We start from the raw sequence: 24854 nt of genomic DNA, 5'->3' as shown, positions 1-24854 counted from the left end.
GGGTTCCTTGCACCCCTGCTTACAAGGGCCCCAGTAGAAAGCAACTTGAATGCCCAGGGAAGGGGAACACGTCTGCCACAAATCTCAGGCTGCATCAGGGCACCTGCGGGAAGGAGTCCAGGTGCTGAAAACCACGGAGCCCTCTGCTGAGGCCTAGCAGGCTTCCCAGGACCAGGGGCTCCCCAGGACCCTCTCCCAGCCTCTCCGCCCAGCATCTCCTGCTCAGGGAGCCAGGGCTGTCCACAGGGCAGTGCTCCCCACGCTCTGCCTGCTCCTGAGCCAGCTGCTCCCTCTGGCTCTCCTGCAGGGGCTGCATTCCAGCCCCTGCTCTGGGCCACCCCTCCTACCTGCCCCACCCTCCTCCACCCCCTGCACCCAGCCTTTCCTCCTCCTCCCTGGCCACCCGCCCTCTGCCCTCCTTCCTTTGTCCCCCCGGGGCCTGCGACACGGTGCCTCCTCGTGCCACTCTGGGTGTCCCCCCAGGATGGGCTTGGGCTTGTGGCTCCTCTGTCCAGGGTTCCCTTCTGAAAGTGGTGACCGGGCACCATCAGTGTCAGGCCAGGCACAAGGTCTGCCTTTCTGCCCCCCACCCAGCCTCCTCCCCTGGGACCACTCTGGGTCACGTGTTGCCCTTGGGGACCTCCGGAGGGCTCCCTGTCACTGCTCCCTTACACCATCCCCACTGTGACACCACCACCCACTCTCCCACTGTTGCCAGGAGGCGGCCAAGGAACGCAACAGCTGATCCCCACGGAGCACCCAATTTATTCCAAGATCCGTGGGACGCGGGAATGGATGAAGAGCTTATTGGGAAGCATCTCTGCCCCAGAGGGTGGGAGAGAGAGCAGAGGAGAGCAGGGCGGGGCACGTGTCCAAGGAGAAGTCCCTGAGGTGGGATCCGGGTGGGGCGCAGGGGCCCACTGGTGTCCGGGTGTCTTCGGGTGTCCTCCTGCCTGAGGGGTCCGGGAGGCGGCGGCCAGGGCAGGTTGCACTTCTCGCTCCAGCAGCTGGCCCTCGTGAGGTAGAACCCGGGCCACCTGTCTGTGGACAATGAGAGGGGCTAGGAGTCCGAGTCGCCCACCCTGTGGTGCCCAGGTGGACCTAACCCTGGTGGCACCCCCCAAGGGCAGAGGGTGTCCATTCATCCTTTGGAGATGACACTCATCAAGGCACACGTGAGACCCAAGGCAGCACCGCTCCACCTACTTGGCTCCGTGGGCGTCTCAGCTGGGCGCTGGCCAGGGAGCCACTCTGTTTTTGAAGAATCTTCTGAGGGCCTGACCTCTGGTGGGGGCAGGTCCCGGGGGGTCCCTGGGTGCTGGTGCTGGTGGTGGCGCGGGCCCTCCAGCTGCAGGAGCCACTCTGTTGGAACGTCCGGAGCCAGTCCTGGGGGCCTGCACGCAGCAGCACAGCCTCGCCAGACAGGTGGCCATCCTCCGGACCACTTCCCTCCATCCCCTGGCGGTGTCACGGGTCAGGCCAGGGGTCCTGGAGCCAGCATGGGGTTGCGCGGTGGAGGAGGAGCTGGGATCCGGTGCCAGGGCCTGGGAGGACCCGGGCAGAGGGGCCGTGGGGCCGGGAGCAGGGACGCTGGCCGACAGGCTGCACAGCATGATGGCGGGCAGGCTGGCTCTCCTGCTGCCCACCTGCCCTGAAGGCTTGAGCTCCTCAGGCTGCTGCTGCTGCTGCTGCTGCTGCTGCTGCTGCTGCTCACAGGCCGAGAGGGGCCAGGAGCGCATGGCCGGCCTGCTGACGCCCCACCTTGGGCCCAGAGTCAAGCTGGAGGGGATGGACAGGGACGGGCAAGGCCCCACCTGTGGCCGCCCAGGTACCTGCAGCCGCACCTGGCAGCCCGCCCCCCGGGTTTTCTGGTGGCCCAGCAGGAGGTAGGTGGCCATGGCCTGGTTGAACTGGCGCGTCGCCACCGACACCCAGGTCTCCTGCAGCCCGTAGCCCAGGTCCAGCATGGCCAGCAGGATGGAGGTGTCCGGGCGCTTGGGGAGCAGCTCGGCGGGAGGACTCGGGCAGCGTTCCCCATCCTGGCTCAGCCACGGGTGCCCCAGGATCTGCTGGAGCGTGGGCCTGTGCGCGGGCTCCAGGGTCAGCATCCAGGACACCAGGCTCTGCGCCTCGTCGGACAGGTGGAACGGGAGGTGGTACCTGGCCTGCAGCACCTGCTCCTTGGCCTGCTCATAGCTGGCCCCGGTGAACGGGACGCTGCCCGTGAGCATGAGGATCAGGAGGACACCCAGGCTCCAGACGTCCACCGCGGGGCCGTCGTAGGGCTCTCGCCGGTGCAGCTCCGGGGCCCAGTAGGCCACGGTGCCGCAGAGCAGGCCCAGCTTCTCTCCGGCCCTGAACCTGCAGGCCAGGCCGAAGTCGCACAGCTTGGCGCGGCCCGCGGCATCCAGCAGCACGTTGTCCGCCTTCACGTCCCGGTGCGCGATGCCCTGCGCGTGGCAGTAGCCCACGGCGCTGGCCACCTGCCCGAACAGCATGCGGGCCTCGTCCTCCCACAGGCCCACGACCTCCGGGATGTGCTGGCCCAGCTGGCCCCCAGCCATGTCCTCCATCACCACGTAGGCAGTGCCGGGGGTCTCCACGATCTCCAGCAGCTGCACCACGTGCGGGTGCTCCAAGCCCTTCATGATGTCCAGCTCCGACAAGACCCAGGACAAGGTGGCCCCCGCCCCCTTCCGCAGGACTTTCACGGCCACCTTCGTCCCCGTCAGGATGTGTCGGGCCAGGAAGACCTTGGCAAAGCTGCCCTGCCCGACGACCCCCAGGGGCTCATAGCGGCCCGTGAGGGCTTCCTCCAAGGAGGAGCTGGCCGCGAGGTCCCGACACACCCTCCGCACCACACTACGCTCACTGCTCTCTCTAGACATCCTCCGCCCCACGCCCACTAAGCCCGCTAGCTAAAAACAAACACAACAAACAAAGCAAAGAACACAAGCAAAACTAACACAACAAAGCCCAACAGAAAGCCCCAAATCAAAGAACCAACCCGAGACCGCAACCAGAACCACCAAACCACCAACCACCAAACGCGCTAACTATGGGAGTCCCACAGGTCACTGCCTAGAGCTTCCTGTGCTTGTGGACAAGGTCCCAGCCTCGTCCCGGCCTTATATCCCCGCTGGCTCAAGGGCCTCACAATGCTGGCCCCTGTGAGGTCACAGCCAGGAGTGGCCCACTCACACCTGGGGGTGGCCCACGGTGGCATCTCCCACTCGGGCCTCCGGGACCTTGGCCACCTTCCTGGTCAGAACAAGGAGGGTCTGTGGAACCTCGGTGCTCCCGTGTGTTCGGGACCCCGACCTCTCCTTGCTGAGAAAGGAGGAGCTGGACCAGGCCCCGGGGCCCGTGCCTCGCCAGTACACAACTCTGTCGTGGCTTTCGCCCCGTGAAGACCCCACCCCAGGTCCTCTGGAGCCATTCAGCGCCCGTCTCCTCCAACTCGGACAGACTGGTGTCCAGAGCGTGGTAGCAGTCCCCTCACGCCAGGACGCTGGTGCGGGTCGCTCTGCCCCCTGAGATCCAGGGCCACATTCCCGACCTCTGTGGGGTGTGGGGGCCAGGTCAGGCGCCTGCCTCATCATTGCCCCACAGGGTCCTATCAGGTCACTTGTTAGAACCCTGCCTGCAGCCCACAGGAGTGAGTGTGAGTCATCTTCCAGGGATGAAGGCCGAACCTGCCAGCCAAGAACCCTAGGGCCAGCAGGTGCCCTTCCTGGGGTGCAGAGAGACAGAGGCGTCCCTGATGCCCGGGGCCCTTCCCACTGCTCTGTCCATAGAGCCTTAGCTGGCTGTTTGGGAACCTCACAGACTGACCGCTCCCCGCTCTGGGACCTGAGGCGTCCACGTGTCAGGCACCAGGAGGCCGGGTGTCTAGGGAGGTCTCGCTCTCTCCTTCCGGCGAGGGACCTTGTTGCCGTGTCCCACACCACATGGCTCAAAGGCCAAGGACTGGGCTCCTTCAGTCCCTTTCCCTGCTCTCCTCCCTTCTATCCTCCTTGGTCATAGTCATGGAGACCCCAAGGTCACGCATGTGAGGCCAGCGCTCAACTCCTGAGCCACTTTCCCAGCCCTTTCTAGTGTCTTTGACGAAGGATCTCACACACTTGCCTAGGCAGGTCTTGAACTGCCAATGCCCCTGCTAGGCCTCCCCAACCCACAAGTAAAAAAGCAGTCACCACCTTGCCCACCGTGACATGTCTGTGTCTGTCTCTGTGTGTCTCTGTGTGTGTGTGTGTGTGTGTGTGTGTGCATGAGCACACCTGAGACCAAACGCGACCATGTGTGGTGCAGAGGGTAGAACCAGGGCCTAGTTGCTGGCCAGAGGAGGTCCAGCCCTGAGGCGCACATCCCCTTGGGAAGCCAGGGCCCCAGGGCCTCACCCTCCTGAAGGACCACAACACCACACCCTCAAAGGGAGGGGAGTTTCATCAGCACTTTTGGAGAAACACACTCCTCAAAGCACGGCCCTGGGAAACCAAAGGCAAGGGACTCGGTCTCCCCTGCACCTGCCCTTCACGAGAGGAGTCCCTGGTGGTGGACTGAACGACCTTAGGCAGGGACTCAGAGATGGGTGAAGACACAGGGGTCTCTGGAAAGGTCTGTTCCTGGCAAGTACAAAAGCTGGCCTCACTTTTCTTGTCCACAGGGAAGGGACCGATTCAGAAGACTCAGTGGAGGGTCTGCGGTACCAAACCCACCAGGAACACACGGGTGGCTCTGTGACATCAGAGACCCAGGGGGAGGGGGTGGGGTTCGCATCTAGTACAGGATGGAAGTGAGGCTGCCCTCCATTCACATAAGACAGGGATCTCTGACCCACGTCAAATGGAAACCCCGCGGGGATCACAAAGAAAGGGGGACAGAGCCCACACCCCGAGTCGAAGGGATGGGAATTGAAAGGTTCACTCCAAACACTAGACCCGGAAAACGGCTCCTCCCAGCCAGCCCTGCACTCCTGGGGGCTGGGGGCTCTGGCCACACACCCTCCCCTGCCCACACCTGCGCCCCAGCTCCCCCACCCATAGGTGGTCCTGCTCCCTGCTCAGCAGCCCTGGGGAGCTCAGGGTGGCAGGCTGAAGGGCCCGTCCCCGGGTCAGGACGCTCACAGGGACGGTCCCGCGCAGCCGAAGGCCTAGAGAGGTTAAAGCTTCACCAGGGCAAGAGCCAGGCCCTGGCAGGGACATTCAGAGGAGGGACCAAGCGGCAGCCTCCAAGCCACTCTGGGGGAGGCACACACAGCTCTACCCTGACTGCCCCCGGGGCCTGCGACACGGTGCCTCCTCGTGCCACTCTGGGTGTGCCCCCAGGGTGGGCTTGGGCTTGTGGCTCCTCTGTCCAGGGTTCCCTTCTGAAAGTGGTGACCGGGCACCATCAGTGTCAGGCCAGGCACAAGGTCTGCCTTTCTGCCCCCCACCCAGCCTCCTCCCCTGGGACCACTCTGGGTCACGTGTTGCCCTTGGGGACCTCCGGAGGGCTCCCTGTCACTGCTCCCTTACACCATCCCCACTGTGACACCACCACCCACTCTCCCACTGTTGCCAGGAGGCGGCCAAGGAACGCAACAGCTGATCCCCACGGAGCACCCAATTTATTCCAACATCCGTGGGACACGCAAATGGATGAAGAGCTTATTGGGAAGCATCTCTGCCCCAGAGGGTGGGAGAGAGAGCAGAGGAGAGCAGGGCGGGGCACGTGTCCAAGGAGAAGTCCCTGAGGTGGGATCCGGGTGGGGCGCAGGGGCCCACTGGTGTCCGGGTGTCTTCGGGTGTCCTCCTGCCTGAGGGGTCCGGGAGGCGGCGGCCAGGGCAGGTTGCACTTCTCCCTCCAGCAGCTGGCCCTCGTGAGGTAGAACCCGGGCCACCTGTCTGTGGACAATGAGAGGGGCTAGGAGTCCGAGTCGCCCACCCTGTGGTGCCCAGGTGGACCTAACCCTGGTGGCACCCCCCAAGGGCAGAGGGTGTCCATTCATCCTTTGGAGATGACACTCATCAAGGCACACGTGAGACCCAAGGCAGCACCGCTCCACCTACTTGGCTCCGTGGGCGTCTCAGCTGGGCGCTGGCCAGGGAGCCACTCTGTTTTTGAAGAATCTTCTGAGGGCCTGACCTCTGGTGGGGGCAGGTCCCGGGGGGTCCCTGGGTGCTGGTGCTGGTGGTGGCGCGGGCCCTCCAGCTGCAGGAGCCACTCTGTTGGAACGTCCGGAGCCAGTCCTGGGGGCCTGCACGCAGCAGCACAGCCTCGCCAGACAGGTGGCCATCCTCCGGACCACTTCCCTCCATCCCCTGGCGGTGTCACGGGTCAGGCCAGGGGTCCTGGAGCCAGCATGGGGTTGCGCGGTGGAGGAGGAGCTGGGATCCGGTGCCAGGGCCTGGGAGGACCCGGGCAGAGGGGCCGTGGGGCCGGGAGCAGGGACGCTGGCCGACAGGCTGCACAGCATGATGGCGGGCAGGCTGGCTCTCCTGCTGCCCACCTGCCCTGAAGGCTTGAGCTCCTCAGGCTGCTGCTGCTGCTGCTCACAGGCCGAGAGGGGCCAGGAGCGCATGGCCGGCCTGCTGACGCCCCACCTTGGGCCCAGAGTCAAGCTGGAGGGGATGGACAGGGACGGGCAAGGCCCCACCTGTGGCCGCCCAGGTACCTGCAGCCGCACCTGGCAGCCCGCCCCCCGGGTTTTCTGGTGGCCCAGCAGGAGGTAGGTGGCCATGGCCTGGTTGAACTGGCGCGTCGCCACCGACACCCAGGTCTCCTGCAGCCCGTAGCCCAGGTCCAGCATGGCCAGCAGGATGGAGGTGTCCGGGCGCTTGGGGAGCAGCTCGGCGGGAGGACTCGGGCAGCGTTCCCCATCCTGGCTCAGCCACGGGTGCCCCAGGATCTGCTGGAGCGTGGGCCTGTGCGCGGGCTCCAGGGTCAGCATCCAGGACACCAGGCTCTGCGCCTCGTCGGACAGGTGGAACGGGAGGTGGTACCTGGCCTGCAGCACCTGCTCCTTGGCCTGCTCATAGCTGGCCCCGGTGAACGGGACGCTGCCCGTGAGCATGAGGATCAGGAGGACACCCAGGCTCCAGACGTCCACCGCGGGGCCGTCGTAGGGCTCTCGCCGGTGCAGCTCCGGGGCCCAGTAGGCCACGGTGCCGCAGAGCAGGCCCAGCTTCTCTCCGGCCCTGAACCTGCAGGCCAGGCCGAAGTCGCACAGCTTGGCGCGGCCCGCGGCATCCAGCAGCACGTTGTCCGCCTTCACGTCCCGGTGCGCGATGCCCTGCGCGTGGCAGTAGCCCACGGCGCTGGCCACCTGCCCGAACAGCATGCGGGCCTCGTCCTCCCACAGGCCCACGACCTCCGGGATGTGCTGGCCCAGCTGGCCCCGAGCCATGTCCTCCATCACCACGTAGGCAGTGCCGGGGGTCTCCACGATCTCCAGCAGCTGCACCACGTGCGGGTGCTCCAAGCCCTTCATGATGTCCAGCTCCGACAAGACCCAGGACAAGGTGGCCCCTGCCCCCTTCCGCAGGACTTTCACGGCCACCTTCGTCCCCGTCAGGATGTGTCGGGCCAGGAAGACCTTGGCAAAGCTGCCCTGCCCGACGACCCCCAGGGGCTCATAGCGGCCCGTGAGGGCTTCCTCCAAGGAGGAGCTGGCCGCGAGGTCCCGACACACCCTCCGCACCACACTACGCTCACTGCTCTCTCTAGACATCCTCCGCCCCACGCCCACTAAGCCCGCTAGCTAAAAACAAACACAACAAACAAAGCAAAGAACACAAGCAAAACTAACACAACAAAGCCCAACAGAAAGCCCCAAATCAAAGAACCAACCCGAGACCGCAACCAGAACCACCAAACCACCAACCACCAAACGCGCTAACTATGGGAGTCCCACAGGTCACTGCCTAGAGCTTCCTGTGCTTGTGGACAAGGTCCCAGCCTCGTCCCGGCCTTATATCCCCGCTGGCTCAAGGGCCTCACAATGCTGGCCCCTGTGAGGTCACAGCCAGGAGTGGCCCACTCACACCTGGGGGTGGCCCACGGTGGCATCTCCCACTCGGGCCTCCGGGACCTTGGCCACCTTCCTGGTCAGAACAAGGAGGGTCTGTGGAACCTCGGTGCTCCCGTGTGTTCGGGACCCCGACCTCTCCTTGCTGAGAAAGGAGGAGCTGGACCAGGCCCCGGGGCCCGTGCCTCGCCAGTACACAACTCTGTCGTGGCTTTCGCCCCGTGAAGACCCCACCCCAGGTCCTCTGGAGCCATTCAGCGCCCGTCTCCTCCAACTCGGACAGACTGGTGTCCAGAGCGTGGTAGCAGTCCCCTCACGCCAGGACGCTGGTGCGGGTCGCTCTGCCCCCTGAGATCCAGGGCCACATTCCCGACCTCTGTGGGGTGTGGGGGCCAGGTCAGGCGCCTGCCTCATCATTGCCCCACAGGGTCCTATCAGGTCACTTGTTAGAACCCTGCCTGCAGCCCACAGGAGTGAGTGTGAGTCATCTTCCAGGGATGAAGGCCGAACCTGCCAGCCAAGAACCCTAGGGCCAGCAGGTGCCCTTCCTGGGGTGCAGAGACAGAGGCGTCCCTGATGCCCGGGGCCCTTCCCACTGCTCTGTCCATAGAGCCTTAGCTGGCTGTTTGGGAACCTCACAGACTGACCGCTCCCCGCTCTGGGACCTGAGGCGTCCACGTGTCAGGCACCAGGAGGCCGGGTGTCTAGGGAGGTCTCGCTCTCTCCTTCCGGCGAGGGACCTTGTTGCCGTGTCCCACACCACATGGCTCAAAGGCCAAGGACTGGGCTCCTTCAGTCCCTTTCCCTGCTCTCCTCCCTTCTATCCTCCTTGGTCATAGTCATGGAGACCCCAAGGTCACGCATGTGAGGCCAGCGCTCAACTCCTGAGCCACTTTCCCAGCCCTTTCTAGTGTCTTTGACGAAGGATCTCACACACTTGCCTAGGCAGGTCTTGAACTGCCAATGCCCCTGCTAGGCCTCCCCAACCCACAAGTAAAAAAGCAGTCACCACCTTGCCCACCGTGACATGTCTGTGTCTGTCTCTGTGTGTTTCTGTGTGTGTGTGTGTGTGTGTGTGTGCATGAGCACACCTGAGACCAAACGCGACCATGTGTGGTGCAGAGGGTAGAACCAGGGCCTAGTTGCTGGCCAGAGGAGGTCCAGCCCTGAGGCGCACATCCCCTTGGGAAGCCAGGGCCCCAGGGCCTCACCCTCCTGAAGGACCACAACACCACACCCTCAAAGGGAGGGGAGTTTCATCAGCACTTTTGGAGAAACACACTCCTCAAAGCACGGCCCTGGGAAACCAAAGGCAAGGGACTCGGTCTCCCCTGCACCTGCCCTTCACGAGAGGAGTCCCTGGTGGTGGACTGAACGACCTTAGGCAGGGACTCAGAGATGGGTGAAGACACAGGGGTCTCTGGAAAGGTCTGTTCCTGGCAAGTACAAAAGCTGGCCTCACTTTTCTTGTCCACAGGGAAGGGACCGATTCAGAAGACTCAGTGGAGGGTCTGCGGTACCAAACCCACCAGGAACACACGGGTGGCTCTGTGACATCAGAGACCCAGGGGGAGGGGGTGGGGTTCGCATCTAGTACAGGATGGAAGTGAGGCTGCCCTCCATTCACATAAGACAGGGATCTCTGACCCACGTCAAATGGAAACCCCGCGGGGATCACAAAGAAAGGGGGACAGAGCCCACACCCCGAGTCGAAGGGATGGGAATTGAAAGGTTCACTCCAAACACTAGACCCGGAAAACGGCTCCTCCCAGCCAGCCCTGCACTCCTGGGGGCTGGGGGCTCTGGCCACACACCCTCCCCTGCCCACACCTGCGCCCCAGCTCCCCCACCCATAGGTGGTCCTGCTCCCTGCTCAGCAGCCCTGGGGAGCTCAGGGTGGCAGGCTGAAGGGCCCGTCCCCGGGTCAGGACGCTCACAGGGACGGTCCCGCGCAGCCGAAGGCCTAGAGAGGTTAAAGCTTCACCAGGGCAAGAGCCAGGCCCTGGCAGGGACATTCAGAGGAGGGACCAAGCGGCAGCCTCCAAGCCACTCTGGGGGAGGCACCCACAGCTCTACCCTGACTGCCCCCGGGGCCTGCGACACGGTGCCTCCTCGTGCCACTCTGGGTGTGCCCCCAGGGTGGGCTTGGGCTTGTGGCTCCTCTGTCCAGGGTTCCCTTCTGAAAGTGGTGACCGGGCACCATCAGTGTCAGGCCAGGCACAAGGTCTGCCTTTCTGCCCCCCACCCAGCCTCCTCCCCTGGGACCACTCTGGGTCACGTGTTGCCCTTGGGGACCTCCGGAGGGCTCCCTGTCACTGCTCCCTTACACCATCCCCACTGTGACACCACCACCCACTCTCCCACTGTTGCCAGGAGGCGGCCAAGGAACGCAACAGCTGATCCCCACGGAGCACCCAATTTATTCCAACATCCGTGGGACACGCGAATGGATGAGGAGCTTATTGGGAAGCATCTCTGCCCCAGAGGGTGGGAGAGAGAGCAGAGGAGAGCAGGGCGGGGCACGTGTCCAACTGTACAAAGTCTGCACCTCAATTTTCCAGATTGTACTGAACATGTGGTTGAAATAAAACTCTATTTTTTTTAATATGAAAACCACATCCTCTATTACATTCTGGGTCTCTCTTCTAACAGATGGTGATGTCTCTGCCTCGGGGCTGTGAGCACTGTACTGAGAGAACTCTAAAATGCCACAGGTACCAGCCTCTGAGATGGTGTCCCCAGCCCTCCAGGTTCCCAGGGAACAGTGAGGTCCCCATGTGGCTTCAAACAACTCCTAACAATTTCCTCTGGATCCCGGAGCACCGGCGAGCAGGCCAGCGTCACATGAGTGGGAGACAAGACTCTGCCCTCCCGGTGCCGTGCCAGGCTCCTCTTTCCATGAACCATGCCCCACACCTTCAGATTCAGCCTCAAGCGAGCAGAACCCGTTAGCCGCTCTCGCCATGGACATTACACACTGTGAGGTCACCTACCAACGGCAAGCAGCAGCTGCTCCAGGTGTCCAGAAGTCTCCCGGTCGATGGTCTCCTCAATCTGGAACCCCGATATGGTCATGTACTTGTCAAACACTAGGAAAAACGAAAGGAGTTTTGACTCACACAACCATGGATCCTTCCAGCAATCAGAGTTCTCGCTGCGAGGCTCTTCTCCTACCCAGCGCCTTGTCTCTGAGGGAGCCTGTGCTCGGGCTCAGGTGCCAAGCCAGCAGCGACAGTTCACGGCGCTCTCTGCCCACTGACCTCCCAGCCCCCTGCCAGTCCGGACCAGAGGGACCTCAAGGGGAGTCTGCTGTGGGGACTCTGAGATGTCCTCCTCTTCCTTACAAAAAGTGACGGAAATGACTGGTTTACCCCTTTCTTTTCTTCTCGCTGTGAAAATGGTTAGTTCAGAGCTACAGCAACTGTCTCGTGACGACGAGGCAGATGGCATGAGAAGGAAACCAAGACACCGAGGACAGCGGGGTAGGAAACCAGGACGATCCCAGGTCCTGCCAAGCCCGCCTCAGAATCCACCTGCAGAACTGAAGCCACCATGTGGGCTCCGTCACCTGCTCCTGAACACATTCTCAGCTGAGAGCATAAGTCCCGGAGACAACCCAGAAGCGGGGTCTCAGATCCACCATCCTGGAGGAAACACCCGAGTGAGCCGCCACTCATGGTCTGTGACTGAGGGACGCCCCAGAGCCCGACCCTCACCACCCTCCGGAGACGGGGGCTTAAGCTCCTGGTTCCGTAAGTCACAGCAGCGGTAAAGGGAGTCAGCAGACCTGCCCAGGTGGCACAGGGTGCCTCAGAGACCAGGGCAAGGCCACAGGGCAGCGTGTCCGCCACCCAGCCTCTTTCACTCACCCCTTCTCAAGTGCGACACACTCCGTGTTCCGAAGATGGTAATGAACTTCTCCTCGTCGGTGCCCCACTTGAGCTCTCCGGCCTGAAACAGCGCCTGCAAGCATTCCCGCCTCCGTCAGGAAGGCCCTCTGCGACCCCCAGGCCCTGAGCCACCGTGCAGCTTCCTGCAGACCACACGTGCTTGCCGCACGTCTGGCCCTGTCCATTCCTCCCGTCTCCAACTCTCAACTCGGCCTCCGGGGTTTGGAGCGCCACTGGGGCTCGCCAGGATTCACAGGTCAGGTCGAGGTGACAAAGCACAGCACCAGGCAAGACTAGGTCTGCCCAGAATGCCTTCTGTGACTTCCAATTTTGGGGGGAGGAGATTTCTGATCATCTCACTGCGGTCCATCCACTTACGTTTGCGAAATCCTAAGCAGGAGTTCCAGGACCTGGAGGATCCAGGATCTGCTCCTGTCTGACTTGGGCTACGCTGTTCAACAGGCAGCCACCGGGCTTTCTCTTTGCCACTGAGTTACCAGGCTGGCCGAGGGAGACCCCTGCTCCCCTGGGAGCCCCACGCCTTAGCCGTTCTCGGGAGGCCCACCCACGGCTGGCTCAGCGGGTCTCCTGCAGCCATCTGAGAAGACCTGGGCCTGCTTCTCAGGCCACCACTGGAAACCTTCCAGAGCGCCCACTCCTGGAGCGGGAACAGGAGACTCAGCCCGCCCCCGCCACCACCCACAAGGAATTAACACTGGGAAAGTAAGAAGGCGCCTCAGCCCTGAACAAAGCCCCCCCAGGGGAGTGCGACTCTGAGCTCAGCTGGAAGGTGGCTCAGGAGGGGTCCAGCTGGGAACACTGGACTGCTGTGCAGAGCGACAAGGCCAGCTGGGCTGCCCTGCTCTTGAGTGGGGCCAGGGCCGTCCTCACCCACTGCAGGAACGGCCCCTGGCTACGTGGACGGCTCACGCACTGCTCACTTCCCTGCTGAGGGCCCACTGAGTGCTGTGAGCTGGGCAGCTCTGCGGCCCCTGAAGGGCAGGGGGGCGCTTCAGCGTGAGGGGCAGTGCAGTGGCAGAAGGCCTGCGGTGCAGTGGGCCTTCCTGTGCGGGCCACCTGACCCCTGGAGGTGACTTGGGGCTACCTGCAAAGTGCCCGTGCTGAGGGCTCAGCAGGAGAAGCAGGCCGAGGCCCAGGGAGAGCGCCGGGAGAGCCGGGGCAGGGGCGCGGACGTCCACATTAGGAACGGGCTCTACCTGGGGACAGCGGACCCAGGAGGGTCCTCAGAGCTTACGCAGGAACAGGAAGCAGGCCTGCGTCTGGCAAGGCGGGTGGGTGAGGGTCAACAGGCAGCAAACCGCCCTCGGCTCCTCCCCGCAGCCAGGCAGAGAGGGCAGCACTCACACCCCCAACACAGCTGCCCAAGAGACGGGGTGCTCTCCTCACTGCACCAGCACGTCAGGCCACAGGCCAGCGGGCCACTGTGCAAGCCCTGGAGAGGGCCCACGGCGCTGCCCGCTTCCCTGAGGACCAAGACTGCCACAGGAGGGGCAGGGGGACGCCAGGCGACTCGGGAACCCAAGCAGCCCCTCGTTCCCCACCCCCGGGCCTCGGCTCCAGGTGCAGACTTCCTGACACACAGCTCCTGCACCTGGACACCTCGTAAGCCACACGGAGACCACACAGGGTCTGAGAGTCTGCCAATGTGACATTTGGGAGCCACTAACACCTGGCTGACAGAAGAGAAGTACCGGCCAGGCCCGGCAGTGACATCTGCGGCCCAGCCACAGGAGCCTGAGGCCGGAGGGCTGCAAGTTCCAGGCCAGCTGGGCAACTGGGCAGGTCCCCGTCTCAATAAACAAGGGGTCTTGGGGTGCAGCTCAGCAGAGTGCTTGCCTAGCAAGTGTGCGGCCCCAGCACCACAGAAAAACAAAACGGAGGGACGACATTGTTTAGAATTCTTCCAAAGGACAGGCAGGAGCACTGCAGATGCTAGGTGACCCGCCACCACTCATGGGACAGGACGACACACACCTTCAGACGCGATCCTTCCTTCTTACCCCTTCCTAAGAGACCTACTGCCCCGTTACCAGTGGGGTCAATAACACTGGGTGGTTGCCGTTGTTTTTTTGCAAAATTCTTTGTTTTTTGGATGTTTCATAACAACAAAAAAGGAATGATATGTCTAGGTGGAACTCACTGTACTATTTCACTTCATGTTTGGATAAAATATTTTATTAGCCAGACCAGAATGAGAGAACTCTGCCGAGGTGAGTCTTGTGATCTGTCATGGACACCTGAACTGGATTGTCCTAGAGACCTCACAACACACCTGGTGACGCTCCCTTACCACATATTCCTTCCATGCACAGATGGGGGCAAAGTCGCCACACAGCCGGCCTCACTCACCTGAGCGTCTTGTTCAACTTGAGCTTCGTCGATTCCAGCATCAGGGTCTCTGTTCGCCTATAAGACAGTACGTCCCATGACTGAATCACTCCAAAGGAAAAATGTCCCACCTGGTGGTTATGCACGTAGAGCTCTTTCTCTTAGGAATAAATGGCTTTTCAAGGTCACCTCAATCCTACAATCTATCACACAGAACTGTCCAAATCCAACCTGACCCTCCTGACCCTGCTGTGAAAGCGGAGGACACAGACTGCTCTCTGCAGCCAAAGGCTGAGGCAGCCGCTCAGAGTTGAGGCTGTGCGTTCTGAAAGGTAAACAAGCACAGGCTGCACACACCCACCAGCAGGACCAACCAGCACAGAGAGCATCAGAAGAATTTCAAGTGGCTTCCCTGGATAATCAGGCCACTCCACCTTCAGACTCTCTCCCCTACCCCCAAAGTACTAGGCACTGAATCCAAGGGCGCGCTCCCACCAAGCTACATCCACAGTTCTTTTGCTTTTTATCTTTGAGACAGGGTCTCGCTAAGTCGCAGAGGCTAGCCTTGAACTTGCGATTCTCCTGCCTCGGGCTCCCACGTTGTGGGGACTACAGGTGTGTCACCATGCCTGCCAACTTCAGACTTTTCACGTCAAGCTAGAGTTGGTCTCCACCCAATACCTGAAGGAGAACCACCAACATCCTCTGGTAGTACCCCGAGGTGTCCCCCACCACGTCGTCTTCCAGGCTTGAGCCGTACTCTGCAACAGAACCATTCCACACTTACTCACAGCTGCTTTCAAATAGAAAGCGATCCTGCCCCATTCATCAGAGGAAAGAGATACAAAATAAGAAATACTGTATTGATTAACAAATTCTCTCTGTCCCGTCTCTCAGTGCTGGAGACTGAAGACAAATGCTGAGTGGCTGGGAGGCATGACCACAGTCTCCCCAAGCCGTGATGCAGCCTGGGCCCCGACTCAGCCATCCAGAAGGGCTCTGGAGAGCCTCTTAAACACTTTGACCATAAGATTCAACTTCTCCTGCTTCTTCCCAATGTCCCACGTGACGGGTTTCCCATGTCTTTCACCCGCTGAGTGGCCCTTCTCTGGGCATGGCCATATTCTACCCTCCCCCCAATAAAATATGTTTTTCTCTGCAGCTAATAAAGTTAAGTGAGAGACAGCGATGGCATTCTGAGGTATGCCCCCTCCTGCCTCCAAGGTCAGGGAAAGGGAGAAGCAGGTCTGCGGAGTCCACAAGCACCTTTCACTCTCAAACAGCTGCTCCCAAAAGGAAAGGGGAGGAAGCAGCGAGGACTCAAATGAAGGCAGCTCTGCCACGGACACTCGCGGGCGTTCCCAAGTCCACAAATACCTGCCAGAACTACAACGCACTGAGACAGCAAAAGAAGGAGGAAAGAGGCATCACTCTAAGGTGTGAAAATATGTAATCATTACTTGAAAGCAGGCAACTTTAAAAGACTAAAACTTCTATTTTAAAAGACCCAAAAAATCATGTTTACTTCAACCAGTGATCCAAGTAGAATCTTGGCGGGAACCTCTGACTCCTTCCTCTATTGCAGCACCCACAAGTAACCAACCATCAGCCCTATCCGAGATCTCGTGCTCTGAGTGACACCCTGGACTTCCCATAACTGTGTGGTTTGTTAAGTCCCAATCCCCAGCTCACCTTGGGACATGCAGCTGGAGTCAAACCCCCTTCCTCATCGGCTGTGGCACTGACTGCTGTGCAGTCCACTCAGAACCACACATGGCTCTGAACCAAGCCCGGATCCACAACACGCCACACAAACCCCCAACCTGGCCCAACTCGCTGGCGACACAGGCCCCTGCACGATGGCATGCTCTCTCAACTGCACTCCTCTTTCCAGTGTCCACACCTCTGAGGACAGTGGCCCTGCTCCAAAAATGCCTGTTACCTACTCCAAGCCCAGTGCCCGGCTCTACGGAGAGACAGGACAAACAGAAACTGTACTGTAGAGTGTCTGAATATCTAAGGTGTGACGTTCTGGTATGTATACGGTGGGACGATCGCCACCACACAGCTTTCTCTCTTAGACAACGTCAAGTCCTTGACAGGGCTCCATTGCACAGTCGCCCCCCGCACCTCGGATCTGCAGAACTTCTCATCCTAATGAAATGCAGTGCCCTTGGCCATCGCTGCCCATCACCCTCGCGGCCCTCCCCTCCCAGCCCCGCCAGCCCCACCCAGCTCTGCGTGTTCCACACATGCGCTCCACCACGCTGTCTTCCTGCGCCTGGCTCCTTCTGCAGGTTCATCTGTGCGCTACAGGGGGCAGGCCTTCCCCGTAGAAGGCTGAAGGAAGTTCCTGTGCACACACACCCTACTTTCTTGAATCATTCCTCAGCAGCTGTCAGGCCGCCCAGCCTTGAAACTCTGAGCATCTCATTTGTACCATGAAGCCTCCCTAACATCCAATGCCAACAACCTCTCAGGTGATCTCAGTTGGAAAGGGGCTATCCTTTAACTATCACAGTGGCACTAAACCACGTCACCAGGCCTCAGGCTGCATGCTGTCACCACCATCCTCTCCCCAGAGGGACAGCTGGGTACTACATCAGGTAGAGCGGCCGGCTGATGCTCACCACCTCGGCCTTACCACCTTCTCCTCTCACTCTAGGAGAAGCAGGAGACCCTGCACTTTGGAAAGGAGACTGTTCTGCTGCCCCACATTTCACACCACTGACCTGGTGAACAGAGTCATCTCTAAGACCCAAACTGACCCAGAGGGCGCTGCACTTCCCTAGCTCAGGGCAAGAGCCTGGGAACTGTGCCGTGCATGCTGACCACCTGGTCAGGAAGGAGGTCTGCCCTGAAGGAACACAACTCTACCTTGACTTCCCTTTGCTAGATTCCCCTTACAGATGCTCCAGACAGGAACACAGACTTTCTCCCAAAAAGTGAAGGATGCTCCAAAAAAATTCAAATGCAGAGTATTGTGTCCCAGCATTGCCATTAGCTAAACAAAATACGTTTACTCAGACATTTTTACTAACCCTGATCTGGAAAGGGGGTTAGGTATCTTTTCCCAGGTTCCCGAAAGGTCTTTGAGATAACTCCACCTACACTAACACAGAACTGAATGCATTTGAAGGAAGAAAAACTATTCACATACACCCCAAAGTTAACAGGAGAGAAAGACACCCCTAGAATTCCTCTATTAGAATCCTATGCAAGCCATAAGCAGCTTTTCATGAGCTACTAAAACAGGTGAAGGTTTTGACTGAAGAAGAAAGGCAGCTGAGTGGCAGGTCCCCCTCCACTCACTCAACAGCTGTGAGCCGCCGGCCTGTGGCATCTGTGGGACAGGATGGAGAGGTGACAGTGGAGATGGGCAAGACGTCAATCCAAACACTCACCTTCTTCATACACTTGCTTTATGGCTCTGAGTTCTTCAGGTGTCCTTGAAGCAATGATTTCTGTCAGGACTTTCTCTTTTGTCCCGGCTCCCTGTTTGGAGATTTATTTTTAATAAAGAAAACATGTCAGCAGTAAGAATAAAAAGGAAGTTATTTTGTCAGAATAGATGTTACGCAGATTGTGCACAAATATCCCCCAACACGACGTGGGCTTCTCTTTATACAAGCTCCACTAGTTACAGAGATATGAAATTTCAAGTTAATTTTCTCTCCAAAGATAATCTTATTATTTATTTTATCTTTCATTCTTTTTGTCTAGTGTAGAGCAAGGTATACTGGTATAAAAGGTATAAAGGTATAAAAGATAATGTAAATTTGCAACTTATAATCTGATCGGCTAATTCTAGTTGAAGGTAAAACATTTTAATGGAACTGACACAGAACACATGATTGCGCGTGGAAGATAACAGGTACTTCATCTGCACCTCAAAAGTAAGCTCCTGCCCCCGAGTTCTGCTTCTCGTGCAGCCAAAGCAAGCTCGCACCCAGGGCACTGCTGCCAAGGGGCAGGGACGTCCCCCAGAGGCCCTGTGCTGAAAGCTCTGCTCCCAGAGAAGCACCCGGATCCTCCAGGAGGCAGAGCCGTAGGTCCTGGAGCACGCCCTGGGGGTCGGGCCGTGCCAGCCCCTCTCTGCCCACCCCTCTCTGCTCGGGGTGAGCGGCTTCACTGCCCACGAGCTCCCACCAGGAAATGCTGCCTCAACACAGATCAAGCACTGGAGCCTCTACAACCAGGGGCCCAACCACCCTCTCAGCTGCCTGTCACGGCCACAGGAAGCTGAGTGACAGTGACCTAAACACAGTTGAGGAACTGCATCCGTGGAAACAAATTGGAAGTTGCTCTCTGTATTTTTAAAAAATAGTATTACCTGATTTTCCTTTTTCTGCTTTTAAAAATCATATTTATGCCACTAAATTAGAGATATATGCAACGATTGACTGAACTAAAGTTTTTAAAAGGCAGAATTATGTTCTTTTTATTTTTGTTTCTTTATCAAAAATCAAGTCCAAAAAGCCTCAGCTCATCCTCTGGAAAAATTTCAGCTGCAGCTGACCATCTGGGGTGCTGTGTGAAAACCCCTTCCTCAATAACCCACGACTCTGCTCACACCAAAAAAAAACCCTACAGAAATGAAGAGAATCAGAATAAACCAGCTACCGACTGAATAAATCTCCACCTCCCATGCTAAAAGTTACAAGTCCTGGGCCGAGTTACCTTCTTGCGGCTAAAGCTCAATCTCCCACTCAAGATCAATTGTAACTGAACTCCTTCCTGCCCACAGAGTCCCCAGGCGGCCAGGCCATGCCCCAGGCCAGAGCCCAGCCAAGGGATGCACACACAGTTTCTGCACACCTGAGTCACAGCCAGTTCACCAGCTACTTTGTTATTCCCTAATCAAGCAATTTTTTTGTTTAAAGAGTTAAAATATTTCATCCACCATCATTTTAAAACAACTCAAAATCAGAAGACAGGCATAGAAGTAAAATATAGAAATTTAAATTTGAAAAAGCCAGTTCTGGTGAGCTTACGAATGCCAACAGACGAAGGTCACCTTGTCATTCTGCCCCCACTTGTCTTCTCAGCACCTCCCACAGCTGCCTCTTACACGAAGCCCACCCTGAAGTCAGTCAGAGACAGACAGGCGTGGGACGGGCCGGTTCCGCAGCCTCTCACCTTCAGAGCGTGCTTCAGCTCGTAGGCGTCGTACAGCCGGGAAGGCTTCATCAGAGCCACGATCAGTTTCTCAAATTTTCCAGTCAGTTCTGATTTCAGGTCATCCAGGAGATCCTACGCACAGCAGACAGGCAGAGCTTTAAGGCGATTCTTCTTAAAGGTGACCTGGGGCCTCTGCCTAGTGAATGCCGTAGGCTGCTGCCTTCAGGTAGAAGGCGGTGAGCTAGCAAACCCACAGCCTCCCATGCTGAACAGCAGGCCTCAACCCCGGAGGGAGGCCACCTATGCACCAGTCTGCTTCTAGGAGATGAGTTTCTTCATTTCAAGCATTTCATTTTAAAAATGGTATTGAGAAACACAGACATCTTTATAAAAATTCCCCCAAAAAATCATCAATGTGTTTTTTAAAAGGACAGAATGTAGCCTGTCACCCTTTTCCTCGCGGTATCTGATGATAGTCTGATACACAGCAGGCTACAGCGAACGGATGCTCCTGAGGACTGAGAGACCTGCTGCAGGGCGAGTGCGGGGGCATGGCCCCCGGCAGCATCAGCAGCAGGGACCTGGACACGGTGCCCAGAACACTTCTCGAGGTGGGGAGGCAGCGCAGGGCAGACCACCTGTCCACCCCAGACACGGTGTGCGTCCCTGCCTGGCACCAGAAAAAGGGGGAAGGGGCAGGATACTTTCTCTTTTGTCTCACAGTGAAACGACAAATGTGGATTTCCAGAATAACAGACTGAAGTATGCATCGTGCGTTCTGCACCAAATCTAAAAACCTTTGCTTTACAATGTCAATCAAATAAGAGCGCTTGGCTCTACTAGTTAAAAGTCCACTTACTAAGATCACCAGGAAAGCGGCCCACACTGCACTAGAGGCCCACACCAGACAAGGGTGGTAGGGTGGCCCAGCAGGATGCGCTGACGGAAGGCAGAGGCCGCACCGTGGCACTAACAGCCCCAGCACTGGAGCATGGGCTGCGGGAGGCAGGCAGGTGGGAGCAGGAACACAGCAGTCAGTGACAGATGGCCTTCACAGGAGACCGTCACACCACTGCCTTGCAGACTGGCACACTGTGCCCTTGACCCTGCAGGCTCAGCCAACCTCTGCTTCCAGAACCTGCAGTGGGTCGACGGGCACCACACTGCTGTGTCCCGGCTCCTGCGCGACCCAGACCTGGCTCAGGTCCCCGGGAGGATGCAGTGCAAGCTAGCTCTGTGTCCTTGTGAATGAAGGAGCGGAGGCCTGCAGGTCGGCCTCCACAGACACCGAGGGAAGGTGCTGCACACAGACTCCTCCAAACCCAGAACTGCGCCGGCTCCACCTTAGGAGGAAGGGGGCCTTACCCTGCCAAACAGAGTTTTGAAGGCCTCGGCGATCTCCTGGCGCTGCGCGTTGCTCCGAGATGTCAGCAGAGTCAGGATGCTCTCCTCGTCGGTGCCTGCGATTCAAGGTTAACGCCAGGCTGGGCTCCCTCAACCTCCCTGGGACCAGCTCCCCAGCCACTTCCCTCTCCTCCCTCTGCCTGTGAGTGTGTAAAATGTCTTGTACATTTTTCTGAATAATTTATTAAGCAAAATATTGAGGATATGTAAAATGCTGCGTATCCTACTCATTACTCCCCACTCCCAGTGTATTTTGAAGTAGACAGAAAAATACTCGTGACTTTTTAAAAAGTTGTCTGGAGATTTTTAGACAACACATAGTCACTGTAATAACAGCCATTCACAGGGTACAATGTGTGGGTGTACAGCGGACAGAGAGAGCTGGCTTCAAGTCACACGCAACCTAGAGTGGACACCCGGCAGCTGTGAGGCAGAACGGCTGCACCCCGAGGCTGTGTCCGGAGCAGCAAGGGAACCCCAGAGGGCAGGGCCAGGAGCAGGGCAGGCTCTAGGACACTGCAAAAGCGCGGCGACGGGAAAACACGAGGCTTCCAAAAGCAGCAGACCCCCCGCCCCCCGGGCTGGAGAGAACACACCAAGCCTAACAGGGGACGGTCTGAAAGGGGCTGGGAGGACATGGAAGCACTGGACCCTCTTGAGAAGGGGCCCCAGCTCCAGGGATCAGCCACGCAGGCAGCCCCTGAGATAGAAACACTGACGATATGTAAAACGTTCCATATCCTACACTCGCTGCTCCTGATAATGGCCAGAAGAGAGCCTGCAGCAAGGGAAGGTCCCCGGGGAAGGCCCCGCACAGAAGTGGGGTGTGAAGGGGCAGGCGCACAGCCCAGGCCTTGCCCTCTGCAGGGGGGTGGATTCTCGGCTGCTCGGTCCTGGAGTTGGGGACCCATAGCACGATTCTGTTGATTCAGCTTTTCTTCTACACATTTCAAATCTTTTCATTTTCCAGAATAAAAAGGAGGTGGGATTTAACCAGGCCTTTCATGGCCTTCCGAAGAGTTTCTGCATCAGCCCGGTCATCGAATCCAGGGAAGTCGGTCACGGTGCCTCTGAGAGCCTGAGACAGAAGCACAGTGCTGTCATCCACGTCCTGCTGACCAGCAGGGCAAGAGCGGCCGCTGCTGCCCACCAAGCTCAGCCTCTCCACAGGTTCACCACCTGGGAAGACCCGCCCCATCTGAAGCGGGAAACGGGCCACTGAGGCACGTGGCAGGACCACTTCGCTGCCTGAGCTCCCCTGGCCCCAGGAGCCTCATGTGAGGCTGGCTCCTTCCTCCCTGGGCTCCACCCATGCACAACACCCACCCACCCTCCTGGCTTTAAGGGCACCTTCCCAGGGCTGCTTCCCCCCAATCACCAGGGGCACACAGGCCTGCCCCCGACTCAGTCCTAAGCAAGGCTCGCTCCATGTTGTCACCCTGAGCCCTGCTCCTGAGCACCTCACAGGGACTTTAAGAGAACTCAGCAAGAAAAGACATGTGGTGATCCACGTGCCAGAAGCACTTATTAGAAGACGTTCTTTTTCAGACCTCCAGATACACATTAATTTGTCGTGTTTCTAATAATCATAATATTTCCAAAAAAGGTCACAAGATCATTAGGTCCTTTAAATCCGGAGGCTTTACTAACACTGAGCCACAGAGCTGATGTGATGATCAAGGAGTTTCCCGGCATTTACTTTTTACCAACACACGTTTTGTAATTTCCTTAAAACTCTGTTACGGGACCATCTATAACAGGGAAAAACAGCTACAAGGAGGGAGGGTGGAGAACACCTAGTCTGCTTCACAATGTTTTTTATTATGAATGCACCAAAATTCAATTACCCACAGGAAGAAAAGTTCCCTTCTGCCAACAACACTGTGATACCAATTAAACTCAAAAGTCTGATCCTCAACACCACATAAAAATAAAATAAAGATGTTGTGTCCACCTAAAACTAAAAAATAAATATATAAAAAAAATTTTAAAAAAAGATGACAACGGACATGCACAACCAGAGAAACGAAGAGGTGTGCTCCATTTGTGTACAGTGAATCAAAATGCATTCTGCTGACATGTATAACTCATTAGAACAAAATTTTAAAAATTAAAAAAGATAACAACAGAGAGTGTCATTCCATGGGGAAGAACTTTCACAGCACCCAGCCCCAAAGGCCATCCAGGGACCCTAAACACATTTCCTGGAAAGGTGGCACTCAAGAGTCCAAGGAAGTGACCAAGGCGACCCTCGGCCACGGCATGGACAGTTCCTCTAGACCCCCTTCTCCGTCAGGCCGGTCCCCAGCCTCCTCTGCCTTCCTTTGTGCGAGGACCCCGCTAAGGCAATCTAGGCGGACTTCTGACCACCTATGTCAAGGACTGAACATCCCATGCTTTCAAAGGAAGCTACTCCTGGATGTGGCACTCAGGAGGCAGGGCGTTGAGACTAAAAACGACAGCCGTTTTTAACACTTTCCACATGCTAAGTACTACACTGATCACTAGGAAAGTCCCGATGCCACAAGCCAGGCACAAAATGGCAGATGTGGACGTGAGAAGTGCGGCAGAGTGTGTCCGCACCGAGGCTGGAGCAGGTAATGTGAGCACATAAACAGTGACCAGAAGGACCAAAGAGAATAAACTGGAAAAAAATCCCCAAAAACGTCTGGAACGTTGCCTGTAGGTTTGCAGCCAGAATCAGAAAAGCAGAGACTGGCACGACTATGTTTCGGGATGCACAGAAGCTCGGGAGGGGAGAAGGAGATGGCCTGCAGCTCAGAGGAGGGTGACTTCAACACACCGCAGCAAGCAGTCAGGTGCAGAGAGGCCACCAAGGGAAGGGCCTGGTGAGGAGGGGGCATAAAAGCCCCAACACACAAGCTCCTCTGTGGCCACAGCAAGCCACCTGCAGATGCTGGGCCTCCTCCCGCAGCAGGGACAGTTGAATGGCCTGGGCGAGATGGAGACGGGAGGGCAGCTAACCCGAACACAGACGCAGAAAGACCCAACCACATGCAGCAGCAGGGAAATGGACAGGAGACCCGCAGGGCCCAAGGTAGGGGACATGGACAGGAGACCTGCAGGGCCCGAGGCCAGGAAATGGACAGGAGACCCGCAGGGCCCGAGGCCAGGAAATGGACAGGAGACCTGCAGGGCCCGAGGCCAGGAAATGGACAGGAGACCCGCAGGGCCTGAGGCAGGGGAACTCCAAGGGCAGATTCTGGCCATGCAGCTGAGCACCAGTGAGCAAGAGGCAGAGCCAGGACTTGACTCAAGTCATGGGACAGTGGCTCCTGGTTCCTAGCAACAATGCTGCACCGCCTGGAGGAGAAGCTGCCCAGGGTGATGCGCAGTCACCAGGGAACCGCGTTCCCCGAGGAAGGAAGCGGCAGGCTCCAACTCCACGGGGGTGTCCAGGGACGGGCAAGGTGGAAGGGCCCACTGGGTTCCGCAGGAGTCTGGGCGGCACAGAGCCCTGGCTGCAGGACACTGGGGAGTGAACTGACACTCTATCTCAGTGGAGCCTCATTTCGCAACAATAGTTTGTAAAAAAAAAAAAAAACAAAGGAAAGAAGCTTTTAAAATCACACTTAAAAAAAAGAAAACTTGACGTGGTTTGTGGTTTGTAGATTACACAGAAACTGCCATCTGAGAGAGGGGGGTTTAGAACAGGGAGAGGTTACTTGCCTCAAAGAAAAAATAAAATATATCTGACCCTCGGGACTGAAGGAAATGAGGTAAAAAGGAAAAGAGAAGAAGGTCCTCAAGAATCTCAGCCATTTCTATGAAGAAATAACTAACTACCGGCCACGTTTTCTAAGAGCTTTCTAGAAATCGTGAAACACTTGTGCCTTCCACACCACAGAGTCACTGCCCCAGCCAGCGAGGCCACGCACAGTGGGAAGGAGCCAGACGTGAGTCACAGACTGAGTCACTGGGCAGACCTTGTGTGGACATCCTGTCTGCAGCCCACCACTGGGGCCCAAGACCGTCTGTAAACGTGGCTCTGGAGGACTCTGCTGGAGCCCCACCCTGCAGCGGGGCAGCTCCATCTCCAAGGAGCTCTGTCCCTGCTGCAG

The 24854-nt window shown here is 58.1% G+C and overlaps 4 protein-coding genes across 24 annotated transcripts in view; all 4 read right to left on the bottom strand.

Moving 5' to 3' along the window:
* The window catches only part of LOC114084442 (annexin A5-like), a 45051-nt gene extending 23995 nt beyond the window's left edge, over positions 1-21056 (bottom strand). For 19 of the 21 annotated variants that reach the window (XR_011708079.1, XR_011708077.1, XR_011708089.1 and 16 more), the window contains exons 1-7: positions 20734-20863; positions 19387-19500; positions 17652-17742; positions 14929-15008; positions 14269-14325; positions 11878-11971; positions 11002-11097 (exon numbers count right to left, since the gene is read on the bottom strand). Coding sequence is in view for 2 of the 21 variants with exons in the window: in XM_071614746.1 (XP_071470847.1) it covers positions 11002-11097; positions 11878-11971; positions 14269-14325; positions 14929-15008; positions 17652-17742; positions 19387-19437 (469 nt within the window). In the remaining 19 variants the exon portion in view is untranslated. Of the gene's footprint in view, positions 1-11001; positions 11098-11877; positions 11972-14268; positions 14326-14928; positions 15009-17651; positions 17743-19386; positions 19501-20733 lie in introns of all 21 variants that reach the window. The other 2 variants (XM_071614746.1, XM_071614748.1) reach the window with 2 other exon arrangements.
* LOC139706462 (sperm motility kinase 2B-like) lies at positions 748-3836 on the bottom strand. Its single transcript, XM_071614740.1, has 2 exons — positions 1207-3836; positions 748-1041 (listed from the first exon to the last, which is right to left on the bottom strand). The coding sequence occupies exon 1, from the start codon at positions 2886-2888 to the stop codon at positions 1224-1226; it is 1665 nt and encodes a 554-aa protein (XP_071470841.1). The 5' UTR covers positions 2889-3836; the 3' UTR covers positions 748-1041; positions 1207-1223.
* Positions 5590-8588, bottom strand: LOC139706464 (sperm motility kinase 2B-like). The gene is made up of 2 exons (XM_071614743.1): positions 6051-8588; positions 5590-5885 (listed from the first exon to the last, which is right to left on the bottom strand). The coding sequence occupies exon 1, from the start codon at positions 7709-7711 to the stop codon at positions 6068-6070; it is 1644 nt and encodes a 547-aa protein (XP_071470844.1). The 5' UTR covers positions 7712-8588; the 3' UTR covers positions 5590-5885; positions 6051-6067.
* Positions 21057-21782: 726 nt separating the features above from the next.
* The window catches only part of LOC139706465 (annexin A5-like), a 78157-nt gene continuing 75085 nt past the window's right edge, over positions 21783-24854 (bottom strand). The window contains exon 11 of the mRNA XM_071614745.1: positions 21783-21850. The gene's annotated coding sequence lies outside the window, so the exon portion shown is untranslated. The remainder of the gene's footprint in view (positions 21851-24854) is intronic.

Source organism: Marmota flaviventris, chromosome 7, assembly GCF_047511675.1.
Source record: "Marmota flaviventris isolate mMarFla1 chromosome 7, mMarFla1.hap1, whole genome shotgun sequence".
Classification (NCBI taxonomy): domain Eukaryota; kingdom Metazoa; phylum Chordata; class Mammalia; order Rodentia; family Sciuridae; genus Marmota; species Marmota flaviventris.
The sequence above is the reverse complement of the archived record's forward strand: the minus strand, read 5'-3'. Positions and strand labels throughout refer to the sequence as shown.